This window comes from Leptonychotes weddellii, chromosome 12, assembly GCF_054177405.1.
Source record: "Leptonychotes weddellii isolate Sample4059 chromosome 12, ASM5417740v2, whole genome shotgun sequence".
In the NCBI taxonomy this organism is placed as follows: domain Eukaryota; kingdom Metazoa; phylum Chordata; class Mammalia; order Carnivora; family Phocidae; genus Leptonychotes; species Leptonychotes weddellii.
In genome coordinates, this window is record NC_138380.1 from 54,986,393 (window position 1) to 55,005,302 (window position 18,910).

The 18,910-nt window shown below is 37.7% G+C and overlaps 1 protein-coding gene across 5 annotated transcripts in view; it reads left to right on the plus strand.

The window, feature by feature from the left end:
* The window catches only part of ETV1 (ETS variant transcription factor 1), a 97,121-nt gene that overhangs the window by 38,854 nt on the left and 39,357 nt on the right, over nt 1–18,910 (plus strand). For all 5 annotated transcript variants that reach the window (XM_081800466.1, XM_081800467.1, XM_081800470.1 and 2 more), the window contains 2 exons: nt 12,896–13,025; nt 16,040–16,228. In XM_081800466.1, the coding sequence (XP_081656592.1) occupies nt 12,896–13,025; nt 16,040–16,228 (319 nt within the window). The remainder of the gene's footprint in view (nt 1–12,895; nt 13,026–16,039; nt 16,229–18,910) is intronic.

Below are 18,910 nucleotides of genomic sequence, written 5' to 3' on the forward strand. Positions count from 1 at the left end.
AGAGGGAGAAGCAGACTCCCCGCCGAGCAGGGAGCCCGATGCGGGACTCGATCCCGGGACTCCGCGATCATGACCTGAGCCGAAGGCAGTCGCTCAAACGACTGAGCCACCCAGGCGCCCCTTTCTTCTTTTTTTTTTAAGATTTTATTTATTTGTCAAAGAGAGATGGAAAGAGAGGGAGAGATAGCAAGAGAGTACAAGCAGGGGGAGCAGCAGAGGGAGAGGGAGAAGCAGGCTCCCCCACTGAGCAGGGAGCCCGATGCGGGGCTTGATCCCAGGACCCTGGAATCATGACCTGAGCTGAAGACGGATGCTTAACCGACTGAGCCATCCAGGTGTCCCAACACATATTTTCTCTGTTTTATGTATTATATACTATCTTCTTACAATAAAGCTAGAGAAAAGGATTATTAACATTATTAAGGAAATTATAAGAGAAAACACCTTTACACTTCTGTCCTGTATTGATCAAAAAATCCACGTGTAAGTGGACCTGCACCATTCAAACCTGTGTTGTTCAAGGGTCAACTGTATTTGATTCCTAATCCAGTGCTCCTTCTGCGAGGCCACCCTGTTTGCTTTTTCCTTCTGTCTAATCACCTCTTCCTCACAGATTCTTCTCCATGTATAATTGTTTTGCTCTTGGTGTGTAATTGATGGGCACAAAATAAAAGTGGGAACAGGGCGACGTAGAAGAAAGTAGGGAAATAATAGTCTGAGGGCTGGAAGTCATGTTCCTTCAGTGTCACTCTACTTCCTCCAGTCTTGCTTTAGCCTCGGGGAAAGGAAGTGGTTGAACTCATAGTGATAGTATGTAACATTTACTGAGTATTTGCCATGTTCCAGGGACTGTTCTAAGTTCTCATGCGCGTTACTTCACGTAATTCTGACACCAACCCCAAGAGGAAGGTCTCATATTACATAGGGAGAAACTGAATCACATAAGCAGTTACTCAGTTTACCAGAAGTCATTCGGCATGTCCGTAACAAAGCCAAGATTCAGCCTCCACACCCTTAACCGCTCTGTTCATTTGTTTCTGACTGATCTGTGTGCTCTCTTCTCGATGTTATGGGTTTGAGTGGTGGCAGCACCGAGCGCTCATAATATTGAGTACTTCCTGTTATACTTTTTTTTTTTAATTTTTATTTATTTATTTGAGAGGGAGAATGAGATAGAAAGAGCATGAGAGGGGGGAGGGTCAGAGGGAGAAGCAGACTCCCGCCGAGCAGGGAGCCCGATGCGGGACTCGATCCCAGGACTCCAGGATCATGACCTGAGCCGAAGGCAGTCGCTTAACCGACTGAGCCACCCAGGCGCCCCATTTCCTGTTATACTTTATACAGTGTCTCATTTAATCACATCAGCAACTCCATGGGGCAGGTATTATTAGTAGCTCCTTTTTTTTTTTTTTTTTTTTAATAAGTGAAGAAAGTGAAAGAGAGGTTAACTGGCTTGCCCCTTCTTCTAGACTGCAGCAAATAAGAAAACGCAGAAGGAGCAGCTGATACTGGTACTGATACTCAGCCAAGTCTTGCCCTGCTTTTCAGGCTGGAAGGTGGACTTAGTGTTGCTGGACATTGTGTTTTTTCCTAGAGAAGCCAGAAGTTTGGATTTTTAAAACAGAAAGAGATTTTGAAGGTGATTTTAAAAAGATCACAACAAGAAATTATTTGAAACCATTCCATGAGCCAAATGGAAACATTGGCAACCTCTGGTTTAGATCATCAGGACTGGTACATAAATGACCTTCAGATGAGTAAGAGTAACTGGTTGCATCTCTGTATCAGTGCTATTTTTTTTTATTATGTTAATCACCATACATTACATCATTAGTTTTAGATGTAGTGTTCCATGATTCATTGTTTGCGTATGACACCCAGTGCTCCATGCAGAACATGCCCTCTTTAATACCCATCACCAAGCTAACCCATCCCCCCACCCCCCTCCCCTCTAGAACCCTCAGTTTGTTTTTCAGAGTCCAAGCAGCAAAGGCCCAAACCCAGAACATTTGTCCATTCTTTTCTGCCTATTAAGATGGCATAATGGCACTTGGCAATGTAGAGAAAGTTGAATTATTAAGTGTATTTTTTTTCTTGGATGCAGATATTTTTTTTTCATTTTTTAAAAAAATTTTATTATGTTAATCACCATACATTACATCATTAGTTTTTGATGTAGTGTTCCATGATTCATTGTTTGCGTATAACACCCAGTGCTCCATGCAGTACGTGCCCTCCTTAATACCCATCACCAGGCTAACCCATCTTCACACCTCCTCTCCCCTCTAGAACCCTCAGTTTGTTTCTCAGAGTCCATAGTCTCTCATGGTTCATCTCCCCCTCCGATTTCCCCCTCTTCATTTTCCCCTTCTTACTATCTTCTTTTTTTTTTTTTTAAACATATAATGTATTATTTGTTTCAGAGTACAGGTCTGTAAGATTCAGTCTTACATAATACTTTTAAGAAATAACTGTCTTGTGAGGCTGTAACATCATCAGAAGGCTTTACTCTGTAAATTATGAGGATTCCTGGCTTCTGACTTCAGGACCGGTTTCCAAGTCTGTGGACTCCTGATTCTGGATGGGGCTGTGAGGTGTAGGATCATTCCTGGAGTTTGTCAAAGTGCATCTCTTTTATTCAGAAGTACTCTTGGCGGATTCATTCAGGAATGTCTGCAATAGAGTATGTAGTCACTGAGATGGATAGGAGTTTGATATTAGGAAAAAAATAATTTGGGGATGCCTGGGTGGCTCAGTCGGTTAAGCATCTGCCTTAGACTCAGGTCATGATCCCAGCGTCCTGGGATCGAGCCCCATGTTCTGGCTCCCTGCTCAGTAGGGAGTCTGCTTCTCCCTCTCCCTCTGTCCCCTGGCTTGTGCTCTCTCTCTCTCACTCTCTATTTCAAATAAATAAAATCATTAAATTAAAAAAAAAAAAAGGAAAAAAATAGTTTGAGACCTTCTTCTCAGAAACTCATGGTTTCTCTGAGCTCAGTCCTGGTTTTCAGCCTGCCCAGGAATTTCCTTGCAGGTGCTACATATTAACTTCCAGGAGCAAGGTAGGGACAGATTGATGACCATTTGCCTTCTAATAAACATAGCTCCTCTTTTTTTAATCTTTTTACCCAATTGACTTCTACTTGTGATTTCTTTAGGACAGTGGTTTCTGAGTACAAACCCTAGCTCAGTCCCTAAAACTGGACCATACCTAATGTCCTCTATAATTCAGAAACTCTTAGATTCATAACAAGGGTAAGAGTTTCCCTTATTTTGCCTTTGTGATTACTACTAAGCCACATCTTATATATTGCCAAAATAACATCAAAGGGCAAACTAGTTTTGGGATCCAGGCCAACTGGTAATATTCCTTTGAAAACATTATATCATCTTTTTTTTTTTTTAATAACTATCCCACTTAAAGAATATTATTTAAGAAAAAATAAATATCACCTTGCTGCACTGTGGTCTGAATTCCTGTCTTGGAAATATTATAGTTGAATGTATTTCCAGAAGCTGCAAATAATGGAAAATCATGAAAACTCGAATCAGGGTCCCTGTCCTTAAATGTGTTTCAGTTTGCATTTTGATAGCAGTTTAGAAATGTTATCGCTTGTTTTGTCACAGACATAATTCACATCTTTCTTCAGGCACTGTAAACAAGAGAAATGGTTTAATGGCCCCATAAAGGCACTCTGCTGATATCTGAGATTAGGCCCTTTAGTAATGGATGTTGGTGCGTGTATGTGTGAGTGGTATGTGTGCACAGTGGGGGCGGGGAGGGCCTGGAAGAGGTAAATGTACTGGAAAAGATTCTTTGAGAGGCTCAGATGCAGCAGAAGTGCCTTCTGTTTTTCTGTGTGTCTTGGAAGATGGATTTACGGAACATGTGACTCTATTGTCTTTATTTGTATACAGGCCTTCCCCTTTGCTTCTGGAATCTAACTGAGTACTAATTGAGGTCATTGCCATCCATTTATCACCTGAAATTGAAATGATATTAACTTAAAGTGAATGCTTTTCATCTAGTGAGTGTATTCCCAACTACATGTATTTGTGTAAAAGGCTGCATGCATTTTTCATGCCGTGCTTGTATCTGGTCTTAAATAATCTATGTATACCATTTATTTTTTTCCACTTTTACAGAGTTGTTGTTGTTTTTTAATTTGCTCCTATGGCCAAGTGAAAGTTTTGTTTTATTTTTTTTTTTACAAGCACTTTAGTGTCCACAAAATGATTTGTTTTGACTTTCTCAGTTATATTTTGTAGACAAGTGTAAAAAAATTATATGTTATACATAACCATGGTTTATATAAATGCCTTAAAAGTCCTCAAAGAACATAAATTTGTATTGTTTTAGAGGCTAAGTATCATGTCATTTTTCATCATCTTGTTTGTGTATACCCCTATAAATTTGCTACATAAGGCTGCACACTTGGTTTTGAAAGTCAATATAAACAAAGAGTTAATAAAGCAAAATCAATTGGCCTTTATTAGCTAATTTACCTAAACCTTATCAGTAGCAGGTATCACTATTCTACCTATTCACTTTTATGTTTTCTTTCTCCCCTTTCATTATAGACCATAATCTCACATAATCTAGATAACAGGTGGCAGCAAACATTTTTTTCTATAAAGAATCAGACAGTAAATATTTTTTAAAAAAGATGTATTTATTTATTAGAGTGTGTGTGTGTGTGTGTGTGTGTGCAAGCGGTGGAGGGGCAGAAGGAGAGGCAGAATCCTCAAGCAGACTCCCTGCTGATTCAGGAGCCTGACATGGGGCTTGATCCCAGGACCCTGGGATCCTGACCTGAACCGAAATCAAAAGTCGGATGCTCAACCGACTGAGCCACCCAGGTGCCCCCAGACAGTAAATATTTTAGGCTTTGCGGGTTGTGGGGTTTCTGTCAAATCCTCCATTGTAAGTCAGAGTAGCCCTAGACTCTATCTCAGTGAAAGGGTGGGACAGTGGTCCAATAAAACCTCATTTACCACAACGGGTGGGAAGCCAGATTTGATCCATGTGCTGTAATTTGCCAACCCCTATTCAGGAACATAAAGTCGACTATTCTAAAGCAGAATTTTTGAGCAGATCAGAAATCTCAACATCAAACTCCAGGAGACTCTCAGAAAGGCTCTGTATTCCTAAGTCATTTTTGTTTAAGAACTACAGATTTGAAAATGTTTTTTAAAGGCTACAGATTTGATTCAAAGACATAGTTCTTTTTAGTGAAGAAGTAATTAAAAATGTGATGGGTTTCTCTTCCCAGAGTAATTGTTTTGTACTCATAGAAATTGCTCCTCTGTTTCACTCTTATGATAAGGATTTCGAGGAAAGCAGAGTGAAAGGTCAGAGTCAAGGCAACTTATCACTGTAATTATATCCACTGTCCACATATAGAAGGGGACCCATCACTTGTGACATTTTGGTTATCAGACTCTAGGGGAAGCTTTAGATTCTGGATGGCAACATTTTTCCTTAGTGGAATATGAGTGGTGTGAATTTTTAAATGCTTTCGATCACAGTAATAAATTGAAAGAAAGCAGAATGCCCAGAAGTAGGAATGAATACTCTGAGAAGTGTTTTGGATACAAGTGGCACGAATATATTATTAATGTCATATATGTATAAACATGCATTCCACACACATGAATTAATCAAACTTAAAGGAGACTGGCTAGTATCTTTATGAGAGAAAACACTTTAAAAAACTAAATAAAGCTCTAATTGGACTTTTTTGAGTTCTTGAAGGTAAGACTGTGTCTTACTGTTCATCCTTACTCTATACCTTTATATTCTGTCTCCTCTCAGCACCTGGCATAGTATCTGGGCCATAGTAAATGAATTAATGAAAGACTGAACGGATAAATATCTGATAGGAGGTTCTAGTGGTGCTTCTACATGAAGGAAATAATAATTGTGCTTATTCAAAATAAATTTGAATGATGCGCTCAAGAATTCAAGAGTTGTCACCAGAAGTCTAGGGCTCTTTATTCTTAACCTGTTGTAAGTTAGTGCTAGGTCTTGGGATAGATATTAAGCTTACCTTTTTTTTTTTTAAAGATTTTATTTATTTATTTGACAGAGAGAGACATCAACAGAGGGAACACAAGCAGGGGGAGTGGGAGAGGGAGAAGCAGGCTTCCCGCAGAGCAGGGAGCCCAATGTGGGGCTCGATCCCAGGACCCCGGGATCATGACCTGAGCTGAAGGCAGACGCTTAACAACTGATCCACCCAGGCGCCCCTAAGCTTACCCTTTTTATGCCTTTAGAAAAAAATTTGCAGAAGTGGAAGATATAATAAAGGTCCTTTTGTCTTGACTGATGCGAATTAATGCAGTAGGTGAAGATTCTTTGAAAACTTTGTAATACTTTGTGAACTTGAGGGTTTTTTAAAAAGCATTGTAGCTAATGTTTTCTATTGTGATTCTAAATTCAACCACAGTTCAATAAGTCACACCTATAGTTAAACATCTTATCTTTCTTAAATGTATCAGAAGACGACATCCTCTTCATTCGAGAAATATAAACAGAAACTCAGTGTATAGATTAAATTGTTTATTCTCCGGACTAACATGAACCAGCCTGTTAAAACAAACATGGTCTGTTTTCAATTTAATGGCACAAAAATGTTGCAATGTCATGATTGTTTAGGAGATTATTCTCCTATGAGTGAATTTTTAAAGTCATTATCTTCATCCTGAATTTAAGGTGTTCAAATGTAGTTTGAACCAAAGACATGGTTATATATCAGCATTGTTGCACTATGGAAAGGTGGAGGGCATTTCTCCGCTCCAGTAGAATGAGGACAAGATTTTTGCCTCTGTTCTAGAATGTAGACAGAAAAAAAAAAAAAAAGGAAGCAAGATGATGCCTCGAAGTGCATAGTTCTAAAATGAAAACAATTATAAATTTAACCAGTACTTTATGATGAATACCATAACCCCAAGTAAACTTTTAAATTAAGAAGTGGTTAAGTTTATTTTGGAAGTGCACTTTTAAAAGTCCTGGTATTTTGGAGCTCTTAAATTTAACCATTAGAAGAACTCAGTCATCATTAGTCAGCCTTAAGATGTGGTTTTAAAGGTCAAGCCTCCATCAAAGAAAAAATGTAAGATGCAGCTCTTGCGTGTTCTTTCTGCTTCTCCTCCTAAAGATCTGGTTGTCCGGAGGAGCTGGGGGTCATAGAAGTTTGCATGGAAACGCATCTGAGGAATGCCTGAGGAAGACTGTAGATTTCATAGATACATTTTCTGAAACTGTGGGAAAAAGTCAGGGATAAAGATACAAAGTAATATTATTTGAACTATTGCTTCTTTGTAAATGAAGGCGTTAACTCACTCGATTTGACACACTGGAAGAAGGAAAGATTCACTTTAATTAAAACTACCAACAGCTCAGACGCATGTCATTCCCTGTTTCAGACCCAGCGAGGACCGTACAGTAAGCGAAATGAAATGTACCTAGCAGCCTCGGCAGCAGGCTGGAGCCGTGTTCAGGGAAAGTAATTTAATTAGTGTTGATCATGACTCCAGATGATGGTGATTTGATAAGGAATAATTTAGTACTTAACAGCCTTTTACATGCACCAACTCCATGTGGGAAGGTAAAGCAAATTGCACAAAATGAATGTGCTGCTTTCACTCCTGCCTGTGCCAGTCAGCTGGAAAACTGCCTGTTAGCAGAACGCTCAGACTCTCAGCCCGGTGAAGAAATACCCAGCGCGTTCTCGGCTCAGCCCGCTCTGGTGGGAGTCTCTGTACTATCCTTATTTAAGAATAAATAAGAGAAGTCACTTTTGTGATCCAGGATCTCTAGGAAGCAGGGAAGTGAAAATGGGGAAAATAAAGCCGCCTGTGGTTCTTGTGTGAAACGTTAGAGATCTTCAGGTTAGCTTCTTTTTTCCCCCCCACAGCAATTAAAAATTCCAAGCCAACTCAAATCTATTGGATTACTTATTTGTCTTACAATTAGAAAAAAAAAAAAAATCACAGTTCCAAGGGCCCGTAATGATTAAGAGGCCCACACACGTTGCACGTGTTAGAGACACATTGATGTTGTGGAGTTATGTTAGGAGTGGGGGAGCACGAAACCTCTGGATTTGGAGAACCTGGGAAATCCTCAAGTGCGGGCATCTACTGAATAGAAAGACATTGTTAGATTTTTTTTTTTTTTTTTTTAAAGTCTTTGCAAGTACTGCATCTATTCCGGTGCAGCACACACTGGATCCAGATATGGATAAGCATCACAGTGGATTTGAAGTTAGCCCAGTTATGAGAATCACCTAGAAATTTTTGTAAGATACAGAATCCTGATCTATAGCCTAGCCTTAGTGAATTGTCATTTCTGGAAGTGGTGTATTAGTTTGCTTAGGGCTGCCGTAACAAAGTATCAGAAACGGAGTGGCTTAAAAAACAGACATTTACTGTCTCACCGTTCTGGAGGCTTGAGGTATAAGATGAGGGTGTTGGTAGGGTGGTTCTGAGCGCTCGGAGAGAGAATCTAGTCCACGCATCTCTCCTGGCTTCTGATGGTTTGCTGGCAGTCTTTGGCATTCCTTGGCTTGTAGAAGCATAGCATCATCACTGCCTTCATCTTCATGTGGCATTGTCCTCTGTGAGGGTCTCTATATCCTAATGCCTTTTTATAAGGACATGAGTCATATTGGATTATTGACTCATCTTAACTAATCTTCTCAAGAAGGTTACATACTGAGGTGTATTGGGGTTCGGATTTCACCATGAATTTTGGAGGGGTCATAATTCAACCTATAACATCTGAGGTCTGGGAATCCCTGTTTTTTTGTTTGTTTGTTTTTTGTTTTTCAAAAGTACCTGGTTAAATCTGATGATGGGTCAGATTTGAACATCTTAAGTTTAGGGATCAACTTGCCTCTAGTAGCATTGTGGGAATCCTTGCATCTCTTCATCTAAAGTCAAGTTAGGGAGCTCATGGAGCCAGTCTGAAAATAGTGCTTCAGACAGTGTCTCCATTAGGATGGATCGTGCTTTTTCTTTTAAGTTAATGTCAGTAGACACTTTGATAGGAGGCTACTGTTAGGCTAACAACCATCCGTGATGGCACCCCAGACTTGTCACTCCTCCCCTGACTCATCTGGAATCATTTATCCTATGAAATTAAAAATAAAACACACTTCCAAGGACCCGTTCTCAGATGTCTCTGTTGGAACAGGAGGCCAGACATATTCAAATATTTTAAGTTGTGTAGCATTGCTTGATGCCCCTCATATTTTTAGCCTTTTAGTTGAGATATGCATTTATGATAATGTAAAATTTTAACTGCACAGTTTGGTGAATTTTACGTATGTATACATTCATAGAAGTGCCACTCAGAGCAAGGTATAAAATATTCCCAGTACTGTAGCAGGTTGCTAGTGTCCTTTCTCAGGAATTAACACTCCCATTTACCAGCGGAAGGGAATTCTTTCTCTCATTCAGTTTGGTCTGTTCTTGAAATTCAAATGCTACATACTCTTTTGTGCTTGACTTCTTTTACTCAACTTCACATCTATATTTCTTTGTGTGTCAGTAATTTGTTCTTTGTTACTCCTGCATAGTATTTCATTGTGTGAATATGCCATGAATTATTATTTTTTTTAAGATTTTATTTATTTGCGAGAGAGAGAATGAGAGACAGCATGAGAGGGAGGAGGGTCAGAGGGAAAAGCAGACTCCCTGCTGAGCAGGGAGCCTGATGTGGGACTCGATCCTGGGACTCCAGGATCATGACCTGAGCCGAAGGCAGTCGCTTAACCAACTGAGCCACCCAGGCGCCCTATGCCATGAATTATTTACCCATTTTCCTGCTAATGAACATTTGAGTTTTTCCAGTTTTTGCTATGTTGAATAAAGCTGCTATGAATATTCTTAGACATGTCTTTTGGTGAACATATGCAGTCCCTTCTCTTGGATATATACCTAAGATGGAAATTCCTGGATCATGGGGTACATTTATGTTGCTGCCTTAGTGGATACTGCCAGAAAGTTTGCCAGGGTGTTGATATCAAATTTATACTCCCAGCAGCATATATAAAAGTTCCTGTTGACTCTAGGTCTTCTTCAAAACTTGGTAATGTCGATCTTTTGCAGCTTAGCCATCCTAGTGTGTGTATAATGATTATCTTATGTGGTTTTATTTGCATTTTCCTGATCAGTAAAGATGTTGACCACCTTTTTACATAGGCTTTTTGTTGTTCATTTGTTTGTTTTACCATTTGGATGTCTATGTCTTCTGTTATGAAGTGCCTGTTCAAGACTTTTGCCCACTTTTTAAATTGGGTCATTTGTTTTGTCTTATTAATTTGTAGCAATTCTTACTATGCTGAATATGAGCTTTTTGTCAGAGCTTTCTATACAAAAAAAAAAGTCTGTGGCTTACATTGTAGTCTTTTAATAGTGTTTTTGATGAAGAGAAATTCTGAATTTCAGTGAAGCGTAATTTATAGGTTATTCTATTTTATGGTTAGTGCTTTTAGTGTCCTGTTTGTTAACCCTATTCTCCCTCATGGTCCCAAAGACTTTTAAAATATACTACTATTGGATATAGTAGTCTCTGATAAATCTGGTATTTTGATAAATATGATAAACTTTGCATCATACTGTGTTTTTATTAGTTCCTGAGGTCTCACCTACTTTTATTCATACGACTTAGATCCGATTTCTCAGGTATAATAATTTGGTGCTACTATGAATGACAAATTGAGTTTCCGATGTGTTGCTACTGTTTTTTCTTAGGAAAGTGTAAAACCCAATATGTAATCCAAAGTGCTAAACTTAGGCATACACATTATACTGTATATGTTCAAAGAAGTACTAAGTAGTTGAAAACTCTTTGTTAAGAAAGCAACACATGTATGGTCAGTGATTTCATCATACAATATTTGTTACTCTAAGAAGCAGCACACACACACACGTATACACAGGCAGAGAATTTTCTTACACTACTTTAAATCCTTTGTGGATTTTTTCACATTTTAAAAAGTTTTTATTGTGCAATTTGGGACTTAGTTAAAAGGAAAGAGAATAATGTAATGAACTCCCACCTACCCATCAATCAGCTTTTAACATTTACCAATATTTTTCTAATTTGATTTCTCTCTCATACATCATTTTTCCTAGACTATTTTAAAGAAAATCCCAGACATCTTATTATTTTATGTAAATACTTTATGAATCTCTAACTTTAAATCTTTTCTGTGTGTGTAATTGCCATTCCATATTCACATCCAACAAAATGAACAATAATTTCTTCAATATCTAATATCTAGTTCATATTTAGATGTCTTATTTGTCACCAAGTTGCCTTTTTATAGCTGTTGTTTTTTCAAATTAGAATCCTAACAAGTCCTCATGTTCTTAAATCTCTTCTGTCTCAGTGGTTAATAAATTATAAATTTCTGACTTGGTAAAGTTAAAGAGCATGAGTACCCTTGTCATATGAAAACACATGTAATTTCTCCTTTGTTTCTGTTCCTCTACTCTCTACTTTAAGTAGGTATGTTAAACTCACAGTATATCAAGAAAATATTTTGAAATAGACCACCCAGTGGAATTAGTTTATCACTATCAAGTTTTTCTTAGACAACTAATTTAGGTGAAATTTGTTTATTTCTTTGGCAAATGTATATTCTACAGTGTTTCAGATGGCTCTTGAGTACCATAGAACATTTCTGTCAAAATTATATGCATATCCAAACAAATAGCATATATTTGCCTATAGCTTGGTAGCTCTTGATATCAAATTACTCTGTTAAATTATATATGACGTTCAAACTAGTACAAGTTTATAATGCTGTCATGTCACAATCAAGATTGAATGGCATCATAAATCATGAAGTTTCTCTTGTCATATCTTCCTTTATAGAGAACAGTATTTTGTGTTTTAATTCCAGTTCTTATAGGAGTTAGAATAAATCTCCAGAATGTGTGTTCTTCTTGTGTTTATCCCTTGATTAGTCATATTTGTGCATATTGTACATGAAAATAAAATCCATTCTCATGTGTACTTCCCTTTTTCTTTTTACTAATTTTCCATTTATACTAAAACTTCTAATAAGATCTCTAATAGGAAAAAGAATAAAAACATACATAGCGTTATTTATTTATTGGTTTTAAAGCTGATTCTTCCCAAACATACATATTTCCTCTAGCCTTCATATTTTATATGATGTTTGTATTATATTAAGCATTAATGAATATAAGTATAACCATTAAGTTGCATGAAAAAGGATAAAACATCATTTGATATAGAAAAATTGTCATTTGACAAATAATTTTCACATATTTCTCACATTTTATCTCATAACACTGGTAAGTAGATAGGCAGGTACTTTTACCTTTATTTTATAGATGAGCATTGGCCTCAAAGATTTTGAGTTTTTTGCCCGAATGATCATCAGTTACAACTGGACCTGCATTTGGATTTTCTTTCTTATAGTCCAGTTGTCATTCCATGAAACCATTACTCTTCATGGGCTTGAGATATTTTCCTTTCAGTAATGCTGAAAATTGTGTTCCAGTCCTCACTTAATTCTTGGATAATCAGTTGAGGCTTTTCGTCTTTAATCACTGGAAATTTTTTGGAAATGTTTTCAAAACTTTCTGAAAATTGAGCTTCTAGTATTATTAATAGCAGCTGAGCAAATTATAAGCAATTCACTTTAAGTAATGGGAGTTCAAGCATGCATTTGTTAAGCAGTGAAAGCAGAAAATACAAGGATTCTCTAGAATCTTTTCTTCCATGAAATTCATTAAATGTGATTTTTCTTTGTCAGTATGAAATGTTAGTGGCATTTTAACCAAGAGAAGTCGAACCGATGACTTAATTCCTAACAACATTTCATTTGTGTGGATATTTTGTTTGTTTGTTTTCTAGTGGCTTTTCATGGCCTACCACTGAAAATCAAGAAGGAACCCCACAGTCCATGTTCAGAACTCGGCTCTGCCTGCAGTCAGGAGCAGCCCTTTAAATTCAGCTATGGAGAGAAGTGCCTGTATAATGTCAGGTAAAGCCGTCAGGTGTATAGCGAGGGTGGTGGTTCTGACTAAAACAAAAAATCCGGAACAATATCAATTCTCAAGTTCTATTTTATCTGAGTTACATCTTCAGCACATAACAGGCTAATTAGCTAATGTGTTTAGCCGAACTCTGAAGAACCATACACCATCCGATCAAACACTTTTAGAATCATTTTAAAGCATTAATTTTCATCCAAATCGTTAGTTGCTTTTCTACTGTAGTGATGCATCCTGTGTTTGAAAAGAGGGTCTTACTTGGCATGAACAGCTATTGAAGGTTCTCATTAGAATGGATGCATTATGCACTTTAGATAGAGTCTGTAGAAAAAAATGAAACATTTGGCAGGTCTGAGCAGTACATTAGTTATCTGACAGGCTTTGCCGATGATCTATAAGATGCGTTCATGGAGAATTGCAATAAAGTTAGAATTTTATAAGGCTTAGTACAGGCTATTATCTATTAAAAAGCCAGTTGTTCCTTTTGATGATAATAAAGGGTGGAGCAGTAAAATTACTCTGTTCATTTGTTAGAAGATTTGATAACATATATGTTCATTAAAAACCCTTCACAGTAAATTGCATTCTGTTACTTTTCATATTGGCCTCTAATTGCATGAGGAGAAGTTGGCTCTGTATATTGAGTATCATTATTCTCAATTACAGTAGAAACTTAGTCCTTAAAAGGAGCTCATTTGGAAACTTATAAAAATGATTACAAATATTTGCAGTTTTAGAAGTTAACATAGATTCAAGTTCATATACATTATGATCCAAAAGAGTGTTCTGTATTCTATTTACAGCATGTAATGTTATGTCCAAGATATCTAAGATTTAAGAAACTTAGATTTGTGCAATCTCATGGCAGCTGACCAGTGTTGTGATATTTTATTGCTATTTGTTCTTGCAAACTTGTCTTTTATATCTGCTTTTCTATGAGGATCACCAGAGCCTGAAATTATGAGCCAGCTCACTTGAAACTGCAAAGCTTTTATTTAAAAAGATCTCTTGTAGAAGCCATTAAAGCACACTGAATTCAGTTAAAATCATAATGATCAATCTGAGTTTTATTTATAGTGTTTTTAAATTTTGCATTTTCTCTTTAAGAGTACTGTATATTCACAGAATAATTATTTAACATACTGAAAAATTTCAAGTTAATAAACCAGATAGATAAATAATTGTCATTGCATCTCAGCATTGATCAGAAGTGTGACTATGAAATTGCTCCTGCTTTGTATGACCTATCTGACATTCATAAATTAATAGTAGACAAATCACCTGAATATTTTGAGGTCCTTCTTGGGGACCAATAATTTCCACAGTCTAGTACTTCCATTTCTATATGAACAATATAACTCAATACAGTATTTCATGGAGAAAAAAAAAAGTAGTGTCCTAGGGCAGAAGATAGATCATTTTTTTCTTTTTACATGGGAATAAGACAGGCAAACTATTTTGTAGAAGAAGGGGTTTCTCATTCAAAAATATTGGTAAAGGAAAGAGGTAGAACCAAACATAATATGAGTTCTCTTGACTTTGCTTTAAAGCCAACAGTTGACTTCTCTACACTTCTGTGAAGTATTTTTGCGCTTGGATGTAATTCTGTGGTATAGATGTAGCAACTGAATAAATTATTTCAGAAGTTAATCCAAAAAGAATGTTTCTTTTTTAAAAAGGAAAAACTATGTATTGATAATCACTTTTTATTTTAAAAGATGTATTATTTTAACCTAGAAATACCTTTCTTATTCAGAAATTTAAGTAAAATTTATTCTTAGTAAAATATTTTTTAGATTATAAAAATTAGTTAAATCATATTCCCAAGAGGAAATGCAACAAAGGAAAGCAACTTAAATCCGTAGTGTATATAAAAACAAGCTTACTCATTTTATTCCTTGGTAATTCTGTTTAAAAGTTAGACTATGACAATAGGATTTTCTTTTTAAGAACCTCATTTTGAACCTTTTTTTTTTTTTTAAGATTTTATTTATTTGACAGAGAGAGACACAGTGAGAGAGGGAACACAAGCAGGAGGAGTGGGAGAGGGAGAAGCAGACTCCCCACTGAGCAGGGAGCCCAATGCGGGGCTGGATCCCAGGCATGACCTGAGCTGAAGGCAGACGCTTAACAACTGAGCCACCCAGGCGCCCTTGTACCTATTCTTATACTCCAAGAAAGTTTAACTATGTCAGAGACATTTTAATTTGCCTCATTACTCTTTATTATCCCATGTGAGGAAGTTAATGCCAGGCATCATTTATTTTATATTAAAAAATGAAAATAAGGTGAAAGGATTGCCTTCTTAAAATTTTTATCATAGGGGCGCCTGGGTGGCTCAGTCGTTGGGCGCCTGCCTTCGGCTCAGGTCTTGGTCCCGGGGTCCTGGGATCGAGCCCCACGTCGGGCTCCCTGCTCCGCGGGAAGCCTGCTTCTCCCTCTGCCACTCCCCCTGCTTGTGTTCCCTCTCTCGCTGTGTCTCTCTCTGTCAAATAAATAAAAAAAAAAAAATTTTTTTATCATAAATAAAGGCAAGCCAGGAATGGTCTCCATCTTATGAAATTGAGGTTAGTGTCTTGTTCTAAAATCTTACATAATATGGAACAATGATAGTATCAGAAATATTTAATGATTCAGAAAAGATCTATCCAACTTGCTCAAGGAAACATATCAAGAATAGATACATCAATAATTATTTCCATAGTTCCAGTGCTCTCATAGACAGTGATTTTTCCGTATACTAAGTTGTTTGTGTAGGTATTAAAACATGTGTTTTATATTTATGCTAATACCGAGTTATGTATTAATTATCCTATTTTCTGTGTAAGTGGTGGGTGATTCTGCAGATTACATGTTTTAGGATTATAAAAAACCAATACTTATAAAATTCTCACTTCCTTATGACTTGAGCCTAGAATATTTTTTGCTTTTCTTGGGTTGGAAGAAAAATTGTTTAATCGTTCCAAAGAAACAGATGTTCTCTTCTCTTTTGTTCCTCGGGTAGTGCCTATGATCAGAAGCCACAAGTGGGAATGAGGCCCTCCAACCCCCCAACACCGTCCAGCACCCCAGTATCCCCACTACATCATGCATCTCCAAACTCCACTCACACTCCGAAGCCTGACCGCGCCTTCCCAGCTCACCTCCCTCCTTCGCAGCCCATACAAGACAGCAGCTACCCCATGGACCACAGGTAAACTGCAAGTACTATATATTTTTTAATGTTTTTAGCATCTTGGAAGAAATTTCTATTACTAATTCCTAAGACCTATGGTAGATTTAAGGTGAGCGTATTAATTTTGCACATCTTTGCAAAATATTTTTAGAAAGAGCTTGCCCTATCTATAGTTATAAATAATTTGTGGAGAAGGTCATTTATAAACATTCCTTTTATAAACATTTAAATTGGTTGCTAAAGTGGAAAATTAATCTATATACCGACATTTGAACATTTCCCTTTCGCTTTGCCTGAATTAAATTGCCTCACTTAAACTTTAAATCAGATCATCCCATTTTTATGAGCATATGTGTGTACTTGTTCTATAAAGTTAGGAGACTAATTTTAGTAGGTGGCTTATGGAATTAGGTTCTTTACCTTAGATTGAATGGTTTAGCTGTACATAGTTTTGCAGAATAGAACTTATTTGATTAAAACTATTTTCCATCCTTTCCAAGTGATGAATATTTAATGGCGGTAGATGCATGACCCTGGACACTGAGAATATAAAGTTAAGAGATTGAGACTGAATTATTATTCCTTAGAAAGAAGGAAGGCAAGAGCCAGAACATGGAGCTAGGGAGTATGCTGTGGTGGATAATTCTGGACTCCTAGAGATGAATTCATATCTAAATAAAATATTGGAGTACCTTTAGCACTTTTAATAATACAGCTTAAAACACAGGTTGATTGTATACAGCATCCTTCCTTTCCTTTCTGCCTTGTAATTATATGGAGCCAATGGTGTGCTGGGAAGGGTTTAACGGTGGGATTGATGGGAGAAAAGCCCAAAGATGTCATCTGTGGCATTTGATACGTCTGTGATGTAAATATTCCGACTCGGAGCTATCATTCTGACAGCTCCAGAGGTGGAGTCAGAAAGAGATGTGTAGTAGCAACGCAGCTTTATTTAGTATTTCTACCATACAGATAAAATGGACGTAAGCTCTGGAACATAATCAGTAGTAACACGTAGTAAAATAATTTGCAAGGGATGAGTTTTGAGTACCTATCGCCTTTGTTTTTAATATAATATTTAGAAAGTTATAAATTGACGTCATTTAATTCTTAATAATCCTGTGTTTAACAATTGGCTCGCCGTATTTCTGAAAATATAACAATAAGCCAGTGCAAACTGGCTCTGACACACCATTATAAAAATAACTCAGCCGAAGGAATCCTCTGGATCAGCAGAGGAAACCAGAAGATGTGTCACTGGCAACTTTCTGAAAATACGGGAGGACTCAGATCTGCTTTTTATAGGTTACTTAATGTGACTCAATCTCAAATTCAGCTAACTCTCTTTTGGTATGATGGATAAGATTAAGGCAGTCTTTACAATGTGCAACTAAGCCGTATCTTTGCCACCTTTGTTTCCATCACTGAGTCCTTTTGTGCTTTGGTTATGAAATGCCTCCTATGATCTTTCCCTTCTCACTCCGTAGACTGGAGACCTTGTCAGAGCATGACGGTATGTGCATCTGTGTAAACAGTTTTGTAAATACCGATGAAAGAAATCTTATTGCAGGGTGGGCCATTAAACAGATGCACATTGTGCAGGACTGAAAGGGAGGAAGAGTACAAACAAGAAAAGCAAGTCCTCTTTTGTCCACTTGCGGTGACTTCCCCAAGTCCCCCTTTCGTGAGGCTCTCCCACTTGCAAGCTTGTGTCGTCGGCCATTTGTGTGGAGCAGTTTGGGAAGGTGACTGCTGAACAAGCAGAATGCCTGGGTTTCGGTGACCTAACGTGAGAGGCTTTAGCCAAATCCATTTTAGTTTCTCTACTTGAAGTCAAATATTTGAGACTGAGAACAGCCGGCCCGGAACTAGAAGAGGGAAGCTCGGGGTCTTTTCCCACTGCCCCCCACTGAGTTGTGAGGACAGTACCAGCTGGCCAATCCCAGGAAAATCTCGGAAGCCGTATGTTTCTGAGGAGGATTTCTTGGAGGGTTCTAGCCAACCAATGACAGTCCCTCCCTTATAAATGGCAAAATTTGCTCCGGGAACAGATCCTTTCTCCAAATAGCCCCCTCCATCCTGGGCACCCCACCTCACTCTGGGAATGCTTTATGGCCAACTGGGCTGCACCCTGCTTCCTTTCCTCAGGCTCATTCTGTTCCTTGGGCCAGCCCTTTGGCACTTGTCCCTGAACCCACTGTGCAGGAGCCCTGTCTCTCTTTCTCAGTGTTTCCCACCACTTATACACTGTTTTTCTGTATCCAAGAAGCATCAGCGTGCTCTCCTTACGCATTAACTCTCTTCCAGAAGCCACTTGAGTCACTTTACCTTTATCATTGCCCAGTGCCTCCTAAGAATGGCACGAGACACTTGTAGCTTCCTGTGAAGGCTGCATGTTGAATAGATATGTGGTCCTCAGGAGGTACCAATGAGAATCGGGTCAACTCGTAAAAACAAATGGTTTGATTCCTTACAAAGCTTTTAGTCTAAGTATTATTAACTTCCTTTTAAGGCTTTCACAAGTGAGCTGGTTTCTTATTTTAACTTCAAGTTACAATTTTCTGATTCACTCCTTGACAGTTCTTAATGATAATTTCTGTTTCTTTTTTTGGCTAATGAAATAAGCAAGAGAAGGGAAATGAATGCAGTGCCAGTCAGCGTGTTTGGCAATATCGGAGTTTCTAAGTTTATTTACTGCAG